The sequence below is a fragment of the Elgaria multicarinata genome, chromosome 6, assembly GCF_023053635.1.
Source record: "Elgaria multicarinata webbii isolate HBS135686 ecotype San Diego chromosome 6, rElgMul1.1.pri, whole genome shotgun sequence".
NCBI lineage: Eukaryota > Metazoa > Chordata > Lepidosauria > Squamata > Anguidae > Elgaria > Elgaria multicarinata.
In genome coordinates, this window is record NC_086176.1 from 89,435,898 (window position 1) to 89,461,173 (window position 25,276).

The following is a 25,276-nucleotide window of genomic DNA, read 5'->3' on the forward strand; positions in this document are numbered from 1 at the left end:
CTGACCAGTGCTGCTGGTTATACAAAGGTGTTTTCCTTTTAAGTGAGATAGGAGATGCTGGCAGCTAGCAAGGACAAGATACGGAAAGCAGTTGGCAGCCTCTTCCCCCCTTTCATTTTATTTGTTTAATCTTTGCTCTTAATACTTACCTTTGCTCTTAATACTTACTTAATACTTAATATTTCCCTCTCTATTCAAATAAATATGCTTACCAAGAAAGCTTAGGCTACATAAACGAATCATAGAATCATAGACTAGCAGAGTTGGAAGGGGCCTACAAGGCCATTGAGTCCAACACCCCAATAAGTTAACACAGTGGCCCCAAACCTCTGGAAGAAACTCCCATCGGAGGTCTGCCATGTGCCATTGTTGCAAGGCCTTAAAAAATATTTTATTTTACCACGGCCTTCCCATGATCCTTGCTGCTATTGTTGCTCCTGCTGGTTTTATTGTTGGTTTTATTGTTTTAATAGCTATTTTATTGTGATTACGTTTTTATCGCTTTTAATATTTTTATGTATTTTATTGTTGTAAGCAGCCTTGTGAGGGCTTCAGCCCTGAACGGCAGCCAAGAAATGTTTTCAATAAATAATAATGATCTCTACCTATAAAGTGGAAAGTATATGTGTCCTGAAATGTTTACCCACTTCCACATATGGTACTGCCGTAAAGCTGTTCACCCAATTGAAAACTGCTTAATCCTCTATATGACTCCATAGTACTGGCATGTTATAAACACTATTCATGGACCCGAGCAACGCCGGTCATATCAGCTAGTTATAATAATAAATAATGGGTGCACAATACAAACATGGCAATATCCAACATCTGCAATGATTCCCAAACACTGAACTAGAGGGGGGAAAAGCCAGCCTAAACACAAGGGTTTCACAAAGGTGGGCCCACCACTCCGCCCTTACAAAGATTGTCTTCTCTTCACCTGATGGGGAGATTCATATAAGAGAAGATGTCCCCTAAGGGATACAGAACCCAGACTGTGTAGAGCAGGTGTGGGGAACCTCTTCCAGTCCAAGACCTCAATTTCGGAGCTCCCGCCACTGCACTTCAGTGCTGGCTGGGGCTAAAGGCAAAGGGGGCGAGGGACTAACAATATGAAAAATAAAACTCCAGAATATTGTAGCTCAATGCTCTTACTGCCACTAACTGTACCTTAGGAGAGGTATTTCATCCTTAGAACTGGGAAAACCTGTGCAAAAGCAAGGAAATCACCAAGGAGTGATTGTCTCATATAAAGAAAAAAAAACAACTCTTCATGAATATACAAATATTAGCATCTCAAGGAGAAAGAGCATATCTGCATTACAAGTTCCTCTAAAAAAAGCAATTTATTGCACATTCATGATTGGCAACTTATGAAAGTTCATGGGTCTTTTACAAGACATCATGGATGACTAGAACATGGTAATATCCAGGAAAAAGTGGTATCTTCTGCCATTAGATGGTGCTGTCTCAATGGAAGTGCACAGGGCATGCTTAGAAGGGAAGTACTCAATTCAAACCACATGGTTGCCCCTCTCTGCCTGTGTAATGTAGCCCATTGCAATTGCACCAAAAAGCAGGAAGCACAAACACCCCAGGTAAGCAACGTGATTTCCCCTTAATGTAAAGATATGCTACGTTTTGTGTGTGCATGGAAGTATGTGTGTATGCACAAGCATGCATACATGAAGATCCTGCTCAGTTGTCGGAAATGCTGTCCTTCAATGAGAGCTTCACCATGTGATTCTCCTGATTGCATGTTTCAGCTACGAGTAGGGTGACCATATGAAAAGGAGGACAGGGCTCCTGTATCTTTAACAGTTGCATAGAAAAGGGAATTTCAGCAGGTGTCATTTGTATATAGGGAGAACCTGATGAAATTGCCTCTTCATCACCACAGTTAAAGCTGCAGGAGCTATATTAGAGTGACCAGATTTAAAAGAGGGCAGGGCACCTGCAGCTTTAACTGTTGTGATGAAGAGGAAATTTCCCCAGGTTCCCCATATACACAAATGACACCTGCTGAAATTCCCTTTTCAATACAACTGTTAAAGATACAGGAGCCCAGTCCTCCTTTTCATATGGTCACCGTAGCTACGAGGGCATCTTTACAGCTACATTTTGGTACTGTGGTATATTCAAAATGTGGCGTTTGCACCCAACCACTGCATTTAGGGAATTAAAAGCCATGCTTTTTAAAAACACAAAGATGCCCTTCAGCTAGAAGTGATGAAGAATCAGTTCCAAAAATCCCTCAAGATCAAAATATTTTCGTAACCCAGGAAACAATTTGTCAGATTATCCCAGACTAAGAGCTTTCCCCATTCCCCCCTCAGAACATTTTGCCACTTGGCCCCTTCTGTTCTCCTGCTTAATTGCCTATTAAGCCAAAGCCTTCCCAATCTACGCTGGAAAAAAATATCTTTAATGATAGCGCTCCGTTTTCTTAGAGTGAAGTAATTGCAAGCATTATTAATCGGATTGAAACACATGCAAACCATTGCTTTATCAATTGAGATAACTCAGGAATGCCAGTAATTAAGGTGAAAGACTTTTCCAGGAATAACGGAGTGATTCTGAGCCAAAGGGTAAAAGAGCCTTATCTCAAACTCCTGGTCAAACCTAGCCTTGATTATTTAGGCAAGGTTACTAATTACATTACATCTTTAGTCTTCTGTTTCCATGTCCTGAATTCTAGTTCTAATGCCCAAGATTCATGAAGAGCACGTCATAACAATACCATCTGTTGGAATGGAAGAAGCACATAGAGAGGACATAGAATCATAGAATAGCAGAGTTGGAAGGGGCTTACAAGGCCATCTAGTCCAACCCCCTGCTCAATGCAGGAATCCACCCTAAAGCATCCCTGACAGATGGTTGTCCAGCTGCCTCTTGAAGGCCTCCAGTGTGGGAGAGCCCACAACCTCCCTAGGTAACTGATTCCATCTTGGTGGTTCTCCTAGGGATGCTTCACACATGCATGTACAGTGCCTGATTTATTATCACTTTGTGGGGAGGCCATAGCTCAGTGTGAGAGAGCACATGCTTGGCATGCAGAAAGGTTCCAGGTTCAATTCCTGGCTTCTCTAGGTAGGTCAAGGAAAGAATCCTGCCTGAAACTGTCACGACTGCCATTGCTGCCAGTCAGTGCCGACAATACTGGGCTAGATGGACCAGTGGTCTGACTTGGTATAAGGCAGCTTCCTATGTTGCTTCTTATGTTGCACTTGTCATCTCAATAAGCAATGGCTTTGCTCAAGCATCCCCAAACTGGCTCCCTACCTGTGTATCGGAGCTGTAGTCCCATCACCCCAGCCAGCAAGACCTATGGGTGTGCTGGCTGGGGATGACACATACGGTTCAGAAAGGCGGACTCAGCTGAATGCATGAACTATGCAAACGGGGAAATAAATATGTGTGTAAATCTGGAGAACAAGCAGCACGAGTTAGAGACCAAGTGCCAGATGCTACACCATGCTGCAGCTGTGTAGTGGGACATAGGATTGAGGTATGTCAGATTTAAGGCATTTTTATTAGGGATGTGCTCCGCTTCTAATTGGACCAGCAAATTAGAAGCGGAGCGGGGGGCTTCGCCTGCCCTTAAGGCGGAGGTGAAGAGGATTGGGGGGCCAGCGGAGCATGGCGAAGAGGATCGAGGTGAAGGCGGATCCTTCGCCTTGATCCGGAGCTCCGCCGGAAAGGTAAGTGGGGTTTACCGGGCCCTGCCGCTGTCGCTGTCACCCGTGCGGCGACAGCGGAAGGGTCCGGTAAACCCCCCCTCCTCTCTCTTACCTGCGTCCATCCGCGGTCTGTCGGCTTCTTCAATTGAGCCTGCGGTTCAACCAGGAAGTCTAGGCGGCACTTGCGGCACAGACTTCCTGGTTGAACCGTGGGCTCAATTGAAGAAGCCGACGGACCGCGGACAGAGGCAGGTAAGGCCCCCCTCCCCCTTGGTCCCTTACCGGGCTCTGCCGCCGTCGCCGCACGGGCGGTGATGGCGGCAGGGCCCGGTAACCCCCCCGCCCTCCTCTCCCTTACCTGCCTCCGTCCGCGGTCCATTGACGGAGCTATCGAAAGGGGTGTGAATGGGGTGCCCGATTTTCATAAATTCTCCAAAAATCAGGGGATGATGGGACTGCCTTGAGTCTTGGTGTGCATGTGTATCCCTGGATAAGCTGTCATGGTGGTGAGTTTGAGGTTTCTAACGTGCAAATTGACGGAGATATTGAAAGGGGTGTGAATGGGGTGCCCGATTTTCATAAATTCCCCAAAAATCAGGGGATGATGGGACTGCCTTGAGTCTGGGCGTGCATGTGTATCCCTGGATAAGCTATCATGGTGGCGAGTTTGAGGTTTCTAACGTGCACATTGACGGAGCTATTGAAAGGGGTGTGAATGGGGTGCCCGATTTTCATAAATTCCCCAAAAATCAGGGGATGATGAGACTGCCTTGAGTCTGGGCGTGCATGGGTATCCCTGGATAAGCTATTATGGTGGTGAGTTTGAGGTTTCTAACGTGCAAATTGACGGAGCTATCAAAAGGGGTGTGAATGGGGTGTCCGATTTTCATAAATTCCCCAAAAATCAGGGGATGATGGGATTACCTTGAGTCTTGGCGGGTGAGTGTATACCTCCATGAGGTGTCATGGTGCCAAACTTGAGGTTTCTAACTTTAACAGAAAAAAAAAGTTGTATACTTTTTTAGCTTAATGCAAGCCTATGGGGGGGGGAACGGAGCTCCGATCCGGATCCGGAGCTCCGCAGCGGAGCGGAGCGGACATAGGCGGAGCGGGGGCGGAGCGAAGCGGCCCAATCTGCAAATCGCGGATCTGGAAGAGAAGCGGAGCGGGGGGGTCCGTGCACACCCCTAATTTTTATCCCACTCTTCAGCAGGAAAAACTCGCAGATCAATAGCAAACAAGATGGTCTCTCCCCACAAGTTTACAATCTAGGACGGGGTAGAACATAAAAAGAGGCCTATTGGATCAGACCAAGGGTCCATCTAGTTCAGGATTCTGTTCTCACAGTGGCCAACCAACTGCCCACAGGAAACCCACAAGCAGGACAAGAGTGCAACAGCACTTCCCCACCTATTTCCCCCAGCAATTGGTGTACAAAGGCATCCTGCCTCTGGTGCTGGCAGTAGCATAGAGCCATCGGAGCTAGTAGCCACTGATAGCCTCTTCCTCCAGGACTTTGTCTAACCCCTTTCTGAAGCTACCCAAAGTGGCGGCCCTCAGTACCTCTTGTGGTAAACTTCACACAGTCTGTGTGCCAATGGACAGGCAGGGCTTGTTTTACAGCTAAATTTGCCCTACCTAAGCCTCTGTGACAGTTTGTTACAGCAAATTTCAACGGCAAACCATAATGCTTTCTCTATTTTTGTCTGGGTAAAAAGAAAAAAAAGAGGGGTGAGGTGGGGACTGTGTGTGGCCCTCCCCTGATCTAGGAAGATGCAAAGGAAAAGGGGATGAAGAGGGAAAAGGAAAACAAGCAAACTCAAGCACCAGTTCTTAAAGTGACATAGTTGTTATCACGAGCAGGAATTAAAATGATTGAGGAAGAAGAGGTGGTTGTGGTCACTGCACAGAGCCAATGGAGCAGGGCCATGTTTCCCATCTCTCTCTCTCTCGGGTGACCATATTTTATTTATTTATTTATTTATTTATTTATTTATTTATTTATTTATTTATTTATTTTATCCCGCCCAATAGCCGAAGCTCTCTGGGTAGTTCACAAAAACTAAAATCACGAAAAGGAGGACAGGGCTCCTGTATCTTTAACAGTTGTATTGAAAAGGGAATTTCAGCAGGTGTCATTTGTATATTTGAGGAACCTGGTGAAATTCCCACTTCATCACAACAGTTAAAGCTGCAGGTGCCCTGCCCTCTTTTGAATCTGGTCACTCTAGTATAGCTCCTGCAGCTTTAACTGTTGTGATGAAGAGGGAATTTCACCAGGTTCTCCATATATACAAAAGACACCTGCTGAAATTCCCTTTTCTATGCAACTGTTAAAGATACAGGAGCCCTGTCCTTCTTTTCATATGGTCACCCTATCTCTCTCTCCTGCAGTCAGATTTGCATTTCTGAAGAAAACTGATAAGGACAAGTCAGACATATTTTAATATCCGTAAGTTCTGAGCTGACTTTATTGTGCAGCCCACTATTGTATTCAATTACCATTAAAATGTCAGAGACATAGCAAATATTTTCCCTATTAATGCTAGTGGCAAACCTGGTAACGGCTCTCCAGGGATTCCTTCCTGATAAAGCAGGAGGACTGTCTGATAAAAGATTATTATAAACCAGAGTAAATACAAGATAACCATAAAACATGTAGGAAGTATTATATCAGAGTTAAAAACAGCATTGGGTTCTGTAATGGGCAGCATGTAATCTGTTCTGTAGGGCGGGGGAGGGAACATTCCAGTTAAAACAGCAAGGAATGGCAAAATTGAATTATGGCTGTCAGTAGCCGGTGGAGAAGTCTTAACGCTGCATTACAAAAGTAATAAAAGGTACATAGCCACTGAAGCCAGGTCCATAAACCATTTGTGCCCAATGTATGATAACCCTAAATTCACACATCATTAAATAAAATAATCGTTTCAAGATGGTTTTAAAAGGAATTAGATAAATTCATGGAGGATTAGGTTATCAATGGCTATTAGTCCTGGTGGCTCTATGCTACCTCCAGTACCAGAGGCAGTATGTCTATGTACACCAGTTGCTGGGGAACATGGGTGGGAGGGTGCTGCTGCACTTTTGTTCTACTTGTGGGTCCCTGGTTAACAGCTGGTTGGCCACTGTGTAAACAGAATGCTGGACTAGATGGAGCCTTGGTCTGATCCAGTAGAGCTCATCTTATGAACCTATGTAAGGGTCCCTGGTATTAAATACTCAGGCACGCACATCTCAAATAGCCCTGGTTTGGCCCAAATATTATAGTTGTGTGTTCGAGGACTTGAGACAGAATGTTTGCATTCACTCAGATTACACAAAGACTTAAAATGTCTACTCAAACATTAAAATGAAATGTCTTTTATTAAATAAAAGAGAAAGTTTAACACAAGTAACCTTTCACTCAGCAAAGCAAAATGAGGCATATTCACAAATCCTGCAGTTCAATACTCACACATCCTGCACCACTCATACTGACTGGTTTCGGACAACACGATAACCAATGACGGTTTAAATAGTAGAGGATTGGTTATTTAACCCACTGTGTTGTGTGGCAGGAGTTTTTTTTAAAACCAGTGCAACAACTAAAGCTGTGCAGAGTTGGCTTATTTGAACTACTGTTGGTTATCGTGTTGTGTGGAGGGCACCGTTGGTTATTTCATCAGCCACACAGTCACAAGGCAAGAGTGGTCAAAACAGCGGGTGCTGCTCTAGTACAGCTGGCAGGATAGATTTTTGGCAGCAATGGCTGATGGGATACTAGCATGAGGACTGAGGGGGCAGAGGGTGGGGAATGAGTGAGTAAAGTCAGTGTGGACTAATAGTAAAGTCAATGCTGATCCTAATCCACACCATGATTATCATCATGTTGTCTGTGGAGTACCCTCTAGATAAAAAACTGTCAAGTTGATTATTACCACACCATTTCCTATTGTGTTGTCCAAACACAGCCACTGACTCTGCAAAGGGATTCCTTCTTTGGAGCCTTCCATCTCTCCCAGCCAAAACTGAGGAATTACTAAGGTTTACATGCTTGGCTCAGAGCAACATCCCGAGTCTCATGCTTGAGGGAATGGAAAACCTTTCTCAACGTCAGTAACCAACCTCTAAATATATATTAACTTATTTTAAAATATCTGAGTCCATTGGTCTATGTAATCTTTTAGACCATCCACTTCCCAGAATGTCCCATCATTTCCCCAAAACGTCCCTTCCCCTTCTGATGTAGCTTGTTTGTCCCTAAATTGGACTTTCCTTCTTCTTTTCATGCGGTCAACAGTCTGGTCCACTTCTTTTTTCTTCTAGACATGGGGATTTCTGAACCACAAATCTACCTTTCCATAACCCTTGACCAGTTACCGAGTTCCTCTTATAAGGAATAAGACAGTTTGAACTTAATTCAGAAGTTCTTATCAATACACGCACAATGCATCTAAAAGCCTCCAATACAACGTTTTCTTGTTCTCTTACTTGCTCTCCTTAACCATAAAGTGTTACCCCCACTACTTCTATATTTCTCATGCCTTTTCTTGTTTCCCAAAAGCTTCTTTCCCTATGCTATGCTAACAAGTCCTTATAACTAGGGTGACTAATTTGCTGGTTTCCCCCAGAAATCTCCAGGTTCTGGGGCTCTTGGTGTGTGTGTGTGTGTGTCTCCGGGGTGGTGGTGGTTCAATTTATTTTAAAAACGCCAGGAAAGCCATGGGTAGGGACGAGCTGGGCACACAATAAATGTGTGCCCAGTTCGCACCCTGCCTGCCTGTGCCAATTGAGGCTGAAAAGGTATCTTAACACTTGCAAGAGACCCATTTCAGCCTCAATTGGCACAGGCAGGGGGGAAGCTGGGCGTGCATTTGCCAGGCCTCATGTTGCTCCCAGAAGTCCCCCTTCTCCCGCAACTTCCAGGAGAGCTGAGGAAGCTGCCACTCGCTTGGTGGCTTCCCTGACTCTCCCGGATGTCGCCCACAGAGCAATGTGTTTTCCTTGCACTTCAACCTGCTGCATCCTGACACATGGCCTTGGGGCCTGGCCATGTGTTCTCCGTTTTGGTTTCCAAAATGTGGTCACCCTACTTATTATTATTATTTATTATTATTTATTTATATAGCACCATCAATGTACATGGTGCTGTACAGATAACACAGTAAATAGCAGGACCCTGCCGCGTAGGCTTACAATCTAATAAGTTGTAGTAAACAATAAAGAGAGAAGGAGAATGCGAACAGGCACAGGGAAGTGTAAACAGGCACCGGGTAGGGTGAAGCTAAACAGTATAGAGTCAGAACAAACTCAATATTTGAAGGCTATAGGGAAAAGAAAAGTTTTTAGCTGAGTTTTAAAAGCAGTGATTGAGTTTGTAGTTCTCAAGTGTTCTGGAAGAGCGTTCCAGGCGTAAGGGGCAGCAGAAGAAAAAGGACGAAGCCGAGTAAGGGAAGTGGAGGTCCTTGGGCAGGCGAGAAGCATGGCATCAGAGGAGCGGAGAGCACGAGCGGGGCGATAGTGTGAGATGAGAGAGGAGAGATAGGCAGGAGCTAGACCGTGAAGAGCTTTGAAGGTCAGCAGGAGAAGTTTATATTGGATTCTGGAGTGAGTTGGAAACCAATGAAGAGATTTCAGAAGTGGAGTGACCTGGTCAGAGCGGCGGGCCAAGAAGATGATCTTAGCGGCAGAGTGGTGGACAGAGACCAGCGGACTGATGTGAGACGAAGGAAGGCCAGAGAGAAGAAGGTTGCAGTAGTCCAACCAAGAGATAACCAGTGCGTGAACGAGAGTCTTGGCAGAAGAGACAGACAAAAATGGTCGAATCCTGGCAATATTATACAGGAAGAAACAACAGGATTTAGCTACTGCCTCGATGTGAGGAGTAAAGGAGAGCGAGGAGTCAAATATAAAGCCAAGACTACGAGCTTCCGTGACCGGAGTAAGCGTGACATCGTTGACAGTAAGAGAGAATGAGAGGTGAGGAGAAGGTTTAGGAGGAAAAACAAGCAATTCAGTCTTTGCCATGTTAAGTTTCAAACGACGATGAAGCAGCCAGGCTGAGATATCTGAGAGACATGCCGAGATACGATCGTGAACATCAGGAGAAAGTTCCGGAGATGAGAGATATAATTGTGTATCGTCGGCATACAGGTGATACCCCTTACATATACTAAATAAAACGGCAAGGCCCGAGAAAAAATCCTTCTCCTATCATCCCCTCCTATAATTACCCCCAACTAATTGAATGTATTTTAGCTTAAATTATTTTTATATCCACAGGTGTCTTTCAATTTAGCTTAGCCTTCATTTTCTCTTGCTTTCTTGTTTCACAAAGCCTAATTTGGAGCTCTTTTTTTTCCAATTTCTCTCTCTCTCAATAATTTAATGGTACTACATGCAAATCAGCCAAAATACTGACAAAAAAGTGCTGGCAAATAAATAAATAAAATCACAGTCATTTAAGGGCAATCCTATACATTCCTAGACAGAAAAAAAGTTCCGACTCCTAGCATTCCCCAGCAAGCATTTTTCTATCTAAACATGCATAGGATTGCACTCTTAGTCTTAATCAGGGGCAGGTACATGAGCACCACCCCAAAAATCCTCCATGGAATTATAGCAACCTACCAAGTGAACATCAATCCCATGTTAAAGTTGCCATGTGGTCCCTGTGGTGGCTTCTCTACATTAAAATAAAAGTAAAAAAATAGCGCTGCCTTACTGTGACTATCTGCATCCGCTTTCTTTCTTGGATGTGATTGGCGGCATTACACGGGTGCTGACGTAGTTTGAAATTGAATGCTTCCTCTTCCATGTGCTCAATTGACTTTACTAAGACAGTGCATTCTGGTGGCCTAATTATAGCGCAATGCTGAGATTACAAGTGGGGAAATGGCGCCATTTCCCAGATACTCCCACATGTTCTCCGGGCTTTTTAAACCCACAATTTCCAGGGGACAGCACGGGATTGGCCCTGGCTGCTGACAACTTTGTGAAATGAACCCGCAGCCTTCTGTGTGTGGCCAATCATGAGCGTGCTATAAATTGCTCGTTTAGAGAAGCTTCTTATAAGCTCCTTGTGCCCCATAAGAGTTTTTCTCATGCAAGGGTGGGGAACCACATCTAAGGGCAAAATTCAATTTTGGAAAAGCTCTGAAGGGCCAAATTCCAATGGCTGATGGAGTCAAAAGTGAAAAGGGCAGAGACTAAAATATCAGCATATTGTAGTTTAAAGATACTGTAGCTTAAAGAGCTTGCTGCCAGTAACTATGCCTTAGAACATAAGAAGGGGCATGCTGGATCAGACCAATGGTCCATCTAGTTCAGCATTCTGTTCACACAGTGGCCAACCAGCTGTGGACCAAGGACCCACAAGCAGTACACAGGTGCAACTGCCCCCTCCCACCCATGTTCCCCAGCAACTGGTGTACATAGGCTTACCACTTCTGCTACTGGAAGTAGCACATAGCCATCAGGACTAGTAGCCATTGATAGCATTCTCCAGAAATTTATCCAACCCCTTTTTAAGCCATCCAAATTTTAAGCCATCACCACATCTTGTGGTAGTGAATTTCGTAGTTTAACTATGCATTGTATGAAGAAGTCCTTCCTTTTATCTGTCCCAAAACTCCCACCAGTCAGCTTCATGGGATGTCCCCTGGTTCTGGTATTATGGGAGAGGGCAGCAATTCAACCTTTTAAAATGCGGGGAGGAGTTATATTTCTATCTGTGATCACATTCGTATTATAATCTTCCATGTGAATCTGCCTGTTTAAGGTCAGCGGTTGCACACCCCTCCCTTGTGTGTGCCATTGCCTTCAGAGCCACAGTTTGTGGCACTGTGCAAGACGGCTTTTTTAGTGGCTGTGCCCTGTGGGTGGAGCTTCCTGCTCCAAGAGGTTAGGTCATCTTCCTCTTTACCTGTGTTCTGCTGGCAGGTGAAGGTATTTCTTTTTAAATCGGCATTTCGTTCTGTTATTGCTTCATTTTATTGTTAGTTTTGTTTGTGTGTGTTTGCTGCTGCTTTTAACATAATGGGTTTCAATGCTTAGTTGTTGGTGTGTTGGTGTTTTTAACAGTCTGTAAGTCACCTTAAGGAACTTCTTTATTGGAGGGGGAATGCAGGGTAAAAAATTCTGAGATAAATAAATAACTCAATCTTCAGATTTGTTCATATGGTAACCTCATCAAACCTCCACTCTTCATACAATTTAGCCTACACTTATTTTGACAGAAGTACCTTTTGCTTTAAACAAAGGTTACAGCAGAATCAACTTGATTTTGCTCCCTTAGCTTTTTGCCTGGAGGTTTTGGATAACAAATCACAAACTGGCCCATCTCTCAAAGGATTTTTTTAAAAGCAGCTTTTTCTTCTTCTTTTTGGGCACTTTAGTTTTATATCTGAAGGAAGCATTAAGTCCTATCTTGTGAACTTCAGAAGGTTCAGAGGTTGGGCACATTAAATACCCAGAAGTCAGAAAGCTGATCTAAACCTCATCTGAACTGCTTAGGGCTGCCAAATGGCTTTTATCAGAATGAGGCCTCTTGAGAGATTTCCTATTTAGAGCTTTGTTGCACATAACCAAGTGGGGAAAATGCAGCCTTCGCCATACACATTTCAGCTCAAGGTGTTGTTAATAATAATAATAATAATAATAATAATAATAATAATAATAATAATAATAATAAGCTTCACTCACAGAGATCATATAGACGCTAGTACTTTATTGCTCAGTATCATACTTTTCCAGCTTTTACATGAGTGGCCAGAAAAGCTGGGTGCGAGACTTTTCCATTGGACTCCCCCTTCCAGCCACTCCCCCCTGCTCAATCACCTGCTTGCTGACCTGTGGAACTTACCTGAGGCCTCTGTGTGTGCCAGCAAGCCACACGGCCTCCTTTCTGGGCTCCCCTCCCCCATTCCCTCCCAGCCCCTCCCCTCCCCCCTGCTCCCAGCCGCTCTTAGCTGTGTTTATATATCTTGCTGCTTAGCAACATAAAGTTCTTCTCATAGCTCAGAACCTCCAGCGTGTCATAGTTCGGAACCTCCAGTGTACAAAGTTCTGTGTTAAGCATTGCCTTAGCGTTTATATAGATGATGATGATCCTTACTATTGACCTGTGAAGTAGTTCAATAGCCCACTTGGGATCTGCAACAAAACTCTAAACAGGAAATCTCTCAAGCAACCTAGTGTGACATGTCCTCTCTTATAGAAAACACCCCTCTCTTTGAAGGGCTATACAGTCTAATCTGGTATAAAGACGAAGAATCATCCAAAGGAAGAACTGGGCCTTGAAGTAGCCCGTCAACAGCACCTGGAACAGCAGAATGAGCAAGGATCACAAAGCACTCGGCCATGGGCTTTCTATTTAAATTGTAGTAACTATTTCTAAACGTGCATTCATATTAATTAGCACATGCAAATTTTATGCAACTCAGTGCCCAATTTTGTCCTCTTTGGGGTGATTCACGAGTAGTTGCCCACAAATAGCTGCAGTGAAGGTTCAGGGATCCTCCAGATCCCATATATCAAAAGTGAGGGGCTGCCGTTAGAATAGAAATTGGCTACTGTCCCTTCAGGCATGTCCGGATCCTGGCCGCTGCGATTACCTCAAAATGCAGATATGTGTGTGGTTTAACACAAACACACAAGGACGAGCTGGTCCCAATGGATGGCTGCCTGTGTCTATTTAAACAAGACCTGTTGATCTGACAACCCTACATCACCCATATCTAAAATGACCGCGAGCATTTTCTGAGCATAAGACGTATATGAAAGTAGAGCACTGCGGGTCTCCTGGCAGCAAGATCTGATTGTTTAGGACAATGGTAGGCCATCAATAGCAGCTGAAAGCAAACAAAGAGAATTGGGGGCAAAAATGTTGCTGGCATTGCGGAGGAAAGACAATTGATCTGCAACTGTTACAATCTCTGCAGAATCTTCTTCCTTTATCAAGCAAGATAATAAACCTTTAGTTCCCTGCCATTGGCCTCTTTCCAGTAATCCAAACCCAGCTGTGCTACTATTTTCCTGCGTTCAGTATAGCCTTAGGTTCATACTGTAAATTATTTGGGCTCATCCACCAGCTCCACAAAATGATCTTCCAGTTTTGTCTTTCATGTTGAAAAATACCTTGTGGCATTTGTATGCAGCATGGAAAGAGACAACAGCTCTTTCTTTCTTTCATTCTTTCTGCTTGTGGGTTTTCTTTTTACAACCAAATCTGTCTTTGTCTAATCAGTGAGCAATCTTCTAGATAGCTATTTAGGTTAACAGATCTCCCTCCCAAGTTTACAGATTCCCAGACTTGGCTGTGCAGTAGCTAGGCTGCAGCTTGCTATTGTTGCTTTTTTAGCAAATAACTCAAAAGCATGAGCAACAGTGTGGAGAAAAACGGCTTCAGTTTTAGTTTGATGAATTGCCTTCTGATAAGCGCTTTTCCTGGAATAACTGTAGCCTTTATGTTGTAGCCAGTCTTCCATACTACTTAGCACCTCTCTCTCTCCCCCCCCCCCCCCCGACAGATTTAGGGCTGGGGTAAGGCAGAGCTGTGCTGGATTCTTCTCTGTGGCTGATCTTTGGATGGCAATACAATACAGAGGGCAGTCCTCTATTTCAAAGGCTGTCAGAGAACTGTTCTCAATTTGAAGGACTGTCCAGAACTATAAGAAGGGAGCGCAGCAGCAGGGCCAGCCCAAGACATTCTGTTGCCTGAAGCAAATGGAAAGACACACACCCCTCACCCAAAGTCCATGCACAGAAGCTGGCGATTGAATCTTCCTTTGACACAGGGGATGACACAGTGTCTTCCTGAGCCTTGCAGGCTACCTTAGAGGATGTACACGGCAAGCCATACGGCTCATATAGTTATGTTCTCTAACAGTTTTTCCCACCACCACCACCACCACCACCTGCCACCTAAGGAGGCTGCTCCACTTTGCGTAATGGTAGGGCTGGCCCCAGAGAGTGGCAGCCTTGAAGTTGCCCATTCCCTATTAGCAACTGGACTGCAGGCTAAGTAGTCACACAGGTCACTTGGTCATCACCTTCTCCACTCTGGTAAGAGACTGTATCTCTATTCAAGTTATAGTAATTCTTTCAAAATTTGCATCTGTACCCATAAATTCGCATATACAAATGTCCTCTTTGTTGGTGATGTATAAGTGGCCACCCCAACTATTCATTCTACCCTTGCTAATAGTATAAAAATGCATCATGTTGCAGGGGGCTAAAGCTTGGATCTCTGGGTGAATACTGCATGTCTGCACATATGTAAGACTAAACTTCTCCAGGTGCACAGCACAGCTATTTGAAAAAGATCTGGCTGCCCATCATTAATCATCAGCCAGACTGAAATAAGAACAGTCTGAGAAAAATATGCTAACTGCATTGGCTATTAAATTTTGACGATGGTAGTTAAACTTCTCAATGACTCGGTTTTGTAGTCAGGATATATCTATATATCTAGATCTATATATTGCTGACTGCTGCCATAATGTTCTTACCATAATGGGTGCATAAGATAAACTAGACTCCCATTTGCAGGATGTTAACATTTTTATGAGCTCTCACTACCAATGTTACCGGTGATAATCATCTGCTTTATTGGAAAAGCCAAGATGAATTAGCACTTCAGTTTAGCCAAGAAAACTTCAAGAACAAAGAGCAGTGGGTAAGTTGTACCTGAACTTAGTGAGCTGTAACTTTTTATTACTGAAATTTCTATTGACATTTTACAATGCAAACATGACTAATGCCAATGGGAAGAAGTTCAGAAGAATATGTTTCTTAGAGATAAAGACTGTGTTTAGTATTTAAAATTAATATGAATGTTCTTCTGTTAACTCTGGGGATAGGCTCCCCCCTCTCATTTAGCCTGTGCATTTAGAAGACAAAGAGAAATGACAGTACTTGATATTGTTGCTATAATTAAGTTTGTAGTTTAAAGTTTCATAATCTGTGCATTTAAAAGAAGGTTTCCAACCATATTTAGAGCTCAGCTTAATAAGGGATTTAATAAGCAAATAGTTGCAATCCATACTGAAAAGCAATCTACTTAAAGAATAAATAACCAACAACCTCAGATACCATGTTTCTTTCTAGGAAGAGATGGCAAGCAAGTAATTAAAGTTTTAAAGTTAACGTTTTTAAATTCTAAGTCGCCTTGGAAGCTCTTTTTAGCAACTGATAAACAATTTAATGAAATAAATAAATAAAGTAAAGAAGAAAACAAAAACCTCAGAGCATGGGTTGTAATGATGATCATTGACCACATTCTAGTTGTAAAGATAGGAAAGAAATTACAGGAATTTAAGTTGTAAAGAAATTAAGATAATAGGCAGCTAAAATGGATGAAGAGCGATGGTAGAAACCATATGTGTTTCACATGAAATTTATGATGCTAGGTGAATAGCTGAGAATGGAAACGAAAAGCTTGATCCTATGATAACGGGCAGTATCCAATGCTACCAATCTACTAGCTTTAACCACGTTGCGCTAGCAGAGTTGAACCCAAATTTGCACTTTCAGAAACAAATGATAGAGCAGCAGAGAGACAGTGCTTGCTACTGCAATTGGAAACTAGCCCAAATTAATGCCTGGAAGTATTAATTTAGGCTAGTTTCCAATTGCGCTAGCAAGTGCCATCTCGCACTTGTTTCTGTGAGTGCTGCAGCAACGTTGGATAGTGCCCATACCAATATTGACCTCTTAGCCACAGTTACTAAGGGTACCTGTGCCAGCCTGAGACATAAGCCCTTTGTGCAGACCCACAATTATTTCTGTCCTCCTCCTCAGGAGTTTTTGTTTGGAAATGAAACAGAGCCATCTCATCCCCAACATATTAAGAATGCCACGGTTGTGGGGCAAACCACACACAGGTGAATACGCAGCTGAAAGTAATTACAACAAGCGTCTGAGGTTTTATGGAAGCCACTTAAGCAGAGTTTTCAGAGCAGTGACCTTCCTAGGAGTTATGCTAGAACTATACAATTCTCTTTTAAGAATAGGGAAATGGAATAATGGATTATACATTTTAAGGAGAGAAAGAGAGCGGGGGAGGAAACAGGTCAAAACTAAGCCCAGTTGAGATGCCGACCAGCTTCCACAAGGCTCCTTGTTAGGGTATGTAATAGATTTGATTGCTGGGCAGACCATACATCTCTGTGGGGCCACAGTGATTGGAGAAGGATCATAGCTCAGTGGTAGAGCCAGTGGAGGCTGGTAGCTCCTGTGTCAGAGGGGTAGTGATTCCACTCCAGGTTTTAGTCAGAACCAGCCAGAATACTAAAGGAGCCCAAAACAGGTTCAGCACCTTGGATAGCTCCTTTAGAGTTCTGACTGAAACCGCTGACATGGGAGCCACCAGTCTCCACTGGCAGCTGCCTGCGTAACCTCTGCCTAAAAGAATTAATCCATATAATCAGCATTTCCATGTGATCCTGGGCAGGTTGCAAGCCCACCCTTGCCCATGTGCTTTCCCACAAAATACCATGCAGTGTTTGTGGTGGTATCAAGCATATGAAGTGGCAGCACTGGCCCAAGACATTTTACTGCCTGAGATGAGGAAGAACAGCAAAAGATGTCTACTCCCAAGTCAAAGACTACTCAAGTTATTTTGTCTCTTGAGGCACCCCTCCCTCAGTACCTGTCCCCATCTCCACCACAAAAAATACAATAAATTCAATAAGCAACAGTTTTCTGTCCTTTCATGACACCCAAATGCAGTTGCTTGAGGCACCTCTCACATTCTGCCTAATGGTATAACTGACCCTGTAAACTGGGCCTAGGATAACAGATTTGTCAGGCATTGGAGTTTGATCGAGACCTTTTCAGATTAGCCAATTTGCTGATAAAGTAAAACACTATTGACAGAACACCTGTTAGAATCTGAACCTTATTGATATTCAGTAAATCTAGCATAAGGACAACATTGTACTCCAACAGTTTCCTGATCACTTTCTTAGAATCATAGAATAGTAGAGTTGGAAAAGGACTACAAGACCATCGAGTCCAACCCCCAGCTCATTGCAGTAATCTACCTTAAAGCATACCTGACCAAGACTGATGAAGAATACGAAGTAATGGAACGTCCACTAGAAGACATTGAACTTGATGGCTTCCTGGTGGAAGAAATTGCTTGCTTTTAAGGATTTAGTAGAAAGCATGTCCTGATGTTGAATGGAGAAGCTATATAAATGTTCTACCATGCAGCATGACACTGGTACAGATACATACATTAACCACCGCAGGAGATGCAAAATCCAAAAGGACACGTGAAGGACACAGGATAAGAGCGAAAATTTAAGACAGGGCTGTTTTGGAACGTTATATTTGTTAAGCTTTTTAAACATGTACAGCATATCAAAATGAAAACAAAAACTCAAACAAAAACAAAAGGAATAACGACTGCATCCTTATTGACAAATTAAAACTGGAAAGATCTCGTACTAGTCCACCCAGTCACTGAGATGGCATCGGGGCTCTCTCCCAGGCGCCCTCGCCTCCTGAAGTACATATTGGGAAATGCTTTACCAGTGTCAGCTCCATGTTTTGAAGGCCCCTTGGTCAAGACACCCTCGATGGGCTCCCCTCATTCAGTGAGCTTTTCCCATCATCGTCACTGTCACCAGCTCCTCCTCACTTCTACCACCCATTTGCTTGCCAGTGAGTAAGCAGGCAGTGGTAGCTCCTCCTTCTCACCACACTGTTTGCTTGCTTGGTTGCTCATGCCCTTCTGGGCCAGAGCAAGAGGTAGGTGAAGAAGTATCTTGTACTGGTGAAGAGGTGGAGCAGACTGAAGAGGCTCTGTCAATGGGTCCCCAATGTCCCTGTGGGCCCCTCAGCAGGTGCCCAACCATGCCAACCCTGGACAGCAGCCCTGTCCCTTTCAGTGGTGGCTTCCTGCCTCTGGAATGATCTTCTGAAGGATGGCAGGTAAATACATTTTAGATGACATTTGAAAAATGCAAAGTATGGTGCATTCCTGCTCTTCTTGACTCAGATGGCGCTTCAGAATCTTTAGGAGAATCTCTTCCCCTTATTCAAGAGGTAGAGTCCAACATTTGTAGCTCCTCCTCCAAAGAGTGGCTATCCTCTCCCTTTCCAGACTGAACTGAAAGAGTGGATGAAACCCTCAACCCAGTGGCTGACCCAGGTTTAAGGGGTTACTGGGTAAGATTTAGATTACTGTAACATGCTCTGTGCAGGGCTGCCTTTGAAAACTATTTGGAAGCTAAAAGCTAGTGCAAAATACCACTAGACGTTTATCGGGGTGAACTCTGTAAACCCCATTACACTGGTCTTAAATCAACTTCAATTCAAGGCGCTGATTTTGATTTACAAAGTTCTAAACCATTTGAGGTTAGTATATCTGAAGGGCCACCTCCTTCCATTTGAACTTGCCAATAATTTAGTCATTATTAGAGGCCATGTTATATGTCCTGCCACCTAAGTTGTTGTATACGTGAGACAGGGCCTTTTTGGTAGTAGTACCCCAATTGTTATATTGACTCCTTCCTAATTTTATTTTAGACAGGCAGTAAAGGTCTCCTGTCAGGCTTTTAATGTTGAATGTTGTGTCATTCTTCAGTGTTAACGCAACTCTCAAATGTTATGGTACTTCTGTAAAGTTTTAACATTTTTAATTGTCCAGCACCCGAGATACTTGGTAGGTGGAGGATGCAATTTTAAAATTGAATAAATAATAGCAGATGTTCAGTGAAAGAAGACGAGCCTTTAAATAACAACAGATTAGTCAGTCAGGTAATGTGATGAATCCTAATCTTGGTAGGCCAGAATTTAGAACAATGCCCATTTTCAAGGAACTTTCTAACCTACCCATCTCTGTTTTCCTCCACTATTATGCTTGCCTAAATAGCTATGATTTTTGAGGGTGCAGGAGTTAGATTATTAATATTTATGTATTCATTCAACATACTTACCTCCTGCTTTTTCTTTGAGGAGCTCAGAACAGCTTAAATATGGTTCCATAGAGACTCCAATTCTGGCAATTTATGGGATGCTTAATCTCACCAATAGAATATCAGGTGCCTTCAGACACTCTTGATAGCATGTCAGAAAATTTCTCTCTGCTCCTGCATTAAATTGTGTACTTTTTCTTCTCTTTTAAGTTATGGCTGTACATGGACACAAGCGCCTCCTACTGTGATTGAAGATTCTGTCATTTGTGGCAGGTTGGTTCACATTAGGAGCATATATTGGGCTAGTCAAATAATTTGTTCCGAAATGTTACCATTACGTCCTGGGACTATTTCCAAGGCTTAAAAAACCCCAGACCTGCTTGGCAACCTTTACAGCCACCACTCTATTTGAGGTTCCAGGGAACCAGTGTGGCACAGTGGCTAAAGTGTTGGACTGGGAGTCGGGAGATCCAGGATCTAGTCCCAACTCGGCCATGGGAACCCACTGGGTGACTTTGGGCCAGTCAGACTCTCAGCCCAACCTACCTCACAGGGTTGTTGATGTGAGGATAAAATAGAGAAGAAGAGGATTATGTATGCCTCCTTGGGTTCTTTGGAGGAAAAAAGGCAGGATATAAATGCAGAAATAAATAAAATCATCCCACCTTCCCAAGGATTTTCTCTTTCCGAATTAATGTGAACTTCTTGTAAAAACAACCCCCTCCTTCCCCCCGCCCCCAAATCTGGAGAAAGCACGTACAGATTGTGCAATTTCCCTTTTTAACATTCATTGAAATATTTACCTAATCAGCCTTCTAATGAAGAGATTAGTCTATTTTGTTGAGCCTCTGGTAAATATGATTTTAGTTGATTTTTGATTAGTGGCTGAACAGCAGAAATATCTCATTCACTGCTGCAGATTTTCCAGTCTACAGGAGATGATCACTTCCTTTCTCTCTCTTGGGCCCCGTCCTACCCCTTAGTATCTGGATATCTTCACTTTCTTAAGGAGGTGAAAAATTCAGTAATGATGAAAACAAATATAAAAATAGGTTTGCTTTGGAGATACAATTCAAACAACAGTCGAACACAGCAACTGAATAAAAATTCCACCTATCTTAATCAATAAAGTGGTCTGACACAAGGAGGTTTATTCAGTGTGGAGGAAACATATGAGAATTTTATCAGCTACAGGGGTGGCAATTCTAAGAGTTCAGCTGGATTTGCCAGGGTTGAAACATACCTAGGAAAGTGGAACATTCAGCTAATAGGAGAGGTGATGAGACGGTGTGGCTTCCTTAGGGAGTCATTGTGCCCTCACATCCTCTTGGAGTTAATAGGCTGTGATTTTTGCCTTCAACCTGCTCTTGGGCAAACAGTGAAATTTTACCTTTAAAAAAATCTAGTTTAAAAACCACAGCCACGCATAAACATGTTTAGGTTTTCAGAATACTGTGTACTAAAAGCTATTTTCAGCTAGGGATTAGATTTCTCACCATGTGGGTATATCTATGTTCCAAAATTTAGTTACAGCTATTTTAGCAGCCAAACTCAGCCAGGTGTCAAGCTGTACACTGTGCGAAAATTCCTAAGCCTACTTAATATGTTCCAATTAAAATGTATTGCAAAATATTTAATAGTTATTTATCTTAGTTCTGGGTTTTTCTTTATGCTAAGCAATGTTTTTGAGACTAAACCGCTGACAGTGAAGGTAAACCCAAGGTCACGAGAGTTGTACCATGGAAAGCTGCATGGCAATATTGCTGCTAAAAATTCATTGTACTGCCATTTCTTATAGCTACATGTGGGTTAAAGGAGACAGTGCCTTTGAATTAATGATAAGACTTCTATGCAGTCTGAGAGAAGCATACAGAATAAATCAGAAGTGAGATATCTTTAGAAAATTTAATTGACATGTTACTGTTTTGTACTCTGGGAAGAAAATCAGAATTTATTTTCTAGAACACTTTATAATCTACAGTTTACAAGGAGATGTTTGCTCCCCATGGTTACATAGATTTTCCAGCTTTCTGCACGAGTATTACACTAACGTTTGGTTAGTATACTGTCAATTGTTTCTTTTTTAAAAAAACATTTCTTACCTCAGAAGACAGTGGACATAAGAAGTCTTGCCTAAAAATAAAAAAAGGCTCTCCTTAAAATAGGAGGTATGAGATAAAGGCTGGGAATTAGAGTAGGAGGAAGTGGCAGAAATGACCTTTTATGACAACATTGAAACGCAAAAGCTATCTCAACTCATTTTCCCTGATCTGTAATCTTCATTTTCCTAGATGAAGACCTAATATTTAGAATTCATCATTACCATTGTTCTAGAGTAATCCAGAACTATATAAAATTAGTAAGCTTTGGCTCATCATTGTTCACCACCTAAAAAGTTCACTTTTCTACAACAGAAAATATATATTCAATCACCTTTTTTCATTCAGGGTGTATAATACATTCACTCCCACCATCTTGGGAGGAGGAGAAGATCAAGGATCAATTTGGATCTCACACATAGAGAAACTCATCACTGTATCTATGTGCTACATTTGAAATCAAAAGCATTTTTGCAGAGCTAATACAAGAGAAAATCACTAAACCCTTTCCTTCTGCATGGATCAACATAGCAAATTTAAAACACCCGGATGACTTCAGTAGTTTTCTTTTCATGCAAAAGACTAGTGTTCAACTCCCCATAGAAGAAACCTTAAGAAAGCTTTCAACTATTTATACCACTATATTTGTACAATTTAAATTGCTTGATGGAGGATGCATGCTTGACATCCTTTCCCACTGTTAACACTTCCAGTCCTTGCATTTTATTAGTTTTAATAGTAAACAATATTGTAAGGCTTAGGTGAGCTGATGCCCTTGCAGAAAAAGCAGTATAGCTAGACATTGTTCCTTAAGTGATAAGAGCACATAATCGTAAGTTCAAACCCATTACCATTCTACTAAGAGTAAATGAAACACCTGCGTTTACAGAATCTCTCTTCTGCAATCCTTTACTCCATGTATAAATTACAGTCTTTTGAAACAAGCATCTCATGTGAATTAGGAGAGTTTATATTTATTATTTCAATCTTCCCTTAATTTGAAAAAGAATGATCAGTGTCATAGCCTCTCTTTCTTCATATCAAACAGAAGCTCTTTTTTTTAAAGCTGTTTTTTTCTTTGCAGTTGGATTGGCTGCCTAGTTTGCTCTTAAATGCTGAAGTGAAGAAAGAGATGTAGAAAAATCTTGTCTGCGCTTATTTAGAATCCTTGTAAGAAGTCTTGTAGTTGTGTGACGATTTCTGTATCCACAGTTTCCATGAGTGCCTGAAAACCTTGCTCTCCCAGCAATTCCTGTTGTGCTTTTAGCTTCTCATATACGAATTGTTGCAACGACACAGAGTGTACTGGATCCTTTAGTGCAAGCTGCAGAATACAGATAAGAACAATATATATTAATGAAAACACAGCAGGCAAACCAAGTGCAACTATGACTCATTCATCTGTTGTAGAATCTTTGCTGGAGGGGAGAAAAAGCTTTTGTTTTCTGCAATGCTTACATGGAGAAGCATGATCGGCCAGTTGAATCCTTTCAAAGAGAAATTCTGCTACTTCATCCAATGAAATTAACCTTTAGCTTTGATGCCCATTAATTAGCAGTGCTGAACTCCCCAAATGGGAAGCTGCTAAAACACTTTCAATTTTGCACTTGTCATCGATCAGGAAATTTTAAAAGCCTAGGTACCACAGTTAGTTTTTTCATCACCCATCAACGGCACACGTTAGACCAAGAAATGTCTCGGAAATTCTAGACTAGGAACCATAGCTCTACAGACTCAGCCAATAGGCCAAGCCATTTTTCAATGTTGTGGTTCTTCTGGATTTGATCAATCATGACCCTACCCCGCATCTCCATTTAAAAGGTATGTATTTATAAAAGATTATTTGAAAGCTGTAGATTCTGTCTACAGTTCTGTCCACAGAGGGTTGGACAAATCTTGTTGTTCCCTGTCGAAAAAGTATAGGCTTAGTAGTAGAGTGACCTTGAGTCCTACTTCACATAGGACTTCCCCATATTTAAAGGGCTGGCAGAGGACTGCCCTTTATTTGAAAACATCCTCTGTTTGAAGGGCTGTCCAATCCAAGCCTAGTGTAAGGTAAAAATCATAAGGCAGGAGAGTAGGGGCACTGAAGTTACTCATCAACACCCCGACAGCAGACTGAGCAGGCATGCAGGTCACCTGGGTAGTCTTCCACATTATGGTGAGATGCATCATATATTATTATTATTATCATTATTATTATTGCATTTTTTCTACATTTGCATCTATACAAATTCAGTTAGTTTCTGAAGTTGCTCTAGGAAACAGTAGCTTCCTGTTACGCTAGTGGTTGTTCCCATGAGCACAAGTAATGAGCAGTGGCTAACAGCTAGCTTTGGATATTGCCCAATGAGTTTCTGACATATTTGTAATTCCTCTTTTTCTCAGATTCCCAGTTATCATTTCTAAATTTAGTACAGGTATAGGGACAGTTAAATAAATTTTGCAGGATCAATAAAAAAATGTATTGACATTTCGTTGTTAAATTCAGAACAAGAGGACCCGTAGCCCCATCAGGTGCTCTTTGGTGACACAAAGACAGAAAAGCAGATCAATAGTGATTTACAATGAATTAATAAGAGAGTCTGTGACCAAGATTTGGGACTTGGGTTTAAAATTAAAACTGAATTCATCACTAACATAAATAACATTCTGTCTTTGGCAAAAAGTAAAGACTGGTGGTCCTGGAGTCAGCAGACTTCAATAATATGTAACTGAAGGTTTAACCAAAACTACGAAGTGGAAGGTTAGACTATTAGAAATGAAAACAAGGATCAGCTTAGAAGTCAAACATGGGTGTTCTTAGCTCCACATTCCTGAAGCGCAATCATCCCTGGTCAAGGAATCTTCCTTCAATTCAGTTTTCTTCTATTCTCTAGATCAACCTCTCAACCAAGTGCCATAGAGAAGTGTTGGGCTACAACTTCCATCTCAGCCAGCATAGTCAACACATCCCTACACTGTTCTAGAAGTACAAACCAACTCTGCCTTTCAAGGCCCAATTTCTCTTCTTTTCTATACCGTTTTAGCCCGCATCATGACCCGGTTCACACAATCACTGCAGCTTAAACAAGCCATGGTGGCTTGATACTGGGCTATTGTCAAGATAAAGAGGGAAAAACACTATGTAGGACCAATAAAAAAGAGAGATAGACTCCAGTGTTGAAGAGTAGAAAAGTTTTTTTTTAATAGTTTTTATTTGTTTTCTACACTATATAAACATACATAAAACATTACAATAGTAATAATAATAACAAAAGAAAAACATTAAACAACTGCTACATACATATTGAATAAATGTTGAGTACATATATGTTGAATAACTATTACCTATACATTATCATACTACAACATAATCATTCTTAACATAAAAGTGCACCCTCCACCTCGGGATCATTCCTGAGTCCAAAATCTAATCGTTTCCTCTGCTGGCGGTTTCCCACTTCCCTTAGTAAACACAAATATTAGGAACTGTTTCCAGATTCCTTCAAACTCATTTATTTTAGTTACGCCTTTTCTCCACTTAATATTACATGTCAATTTATCATTAATGGCTAGAAAAGTTTGTAATCTCTGCAGCAAACGTTTG

At 42.2% G+C, this 25,276-nt stretch overlaps 1 protein-coding gene across 1 annotated transcript in view; it reads right to left on the minus strand.

Moving 5' to 3' along the window:
- Window positions 1-21,450: 21,450 nt before the first annotated feature.
- The window catches only part of IPO11 (importin 11), an 84,978-nt gene continuing 81,152 nt past the window's right edge, over window positions 21,451-25,276 (minus strand). The window contains exon 29 of the mRNA XM_063128025.1: window positions 21,451-23,011. Within this exon, the coding sequence (XP_062984095.1) occupies window positions 22,847-23,011 (165 nt within the window). The 3' untranslated portion in view covers window positions 21,451-22,846. The remainder of the gene's footprint in view (window positions 23,012-25,276) is intronic.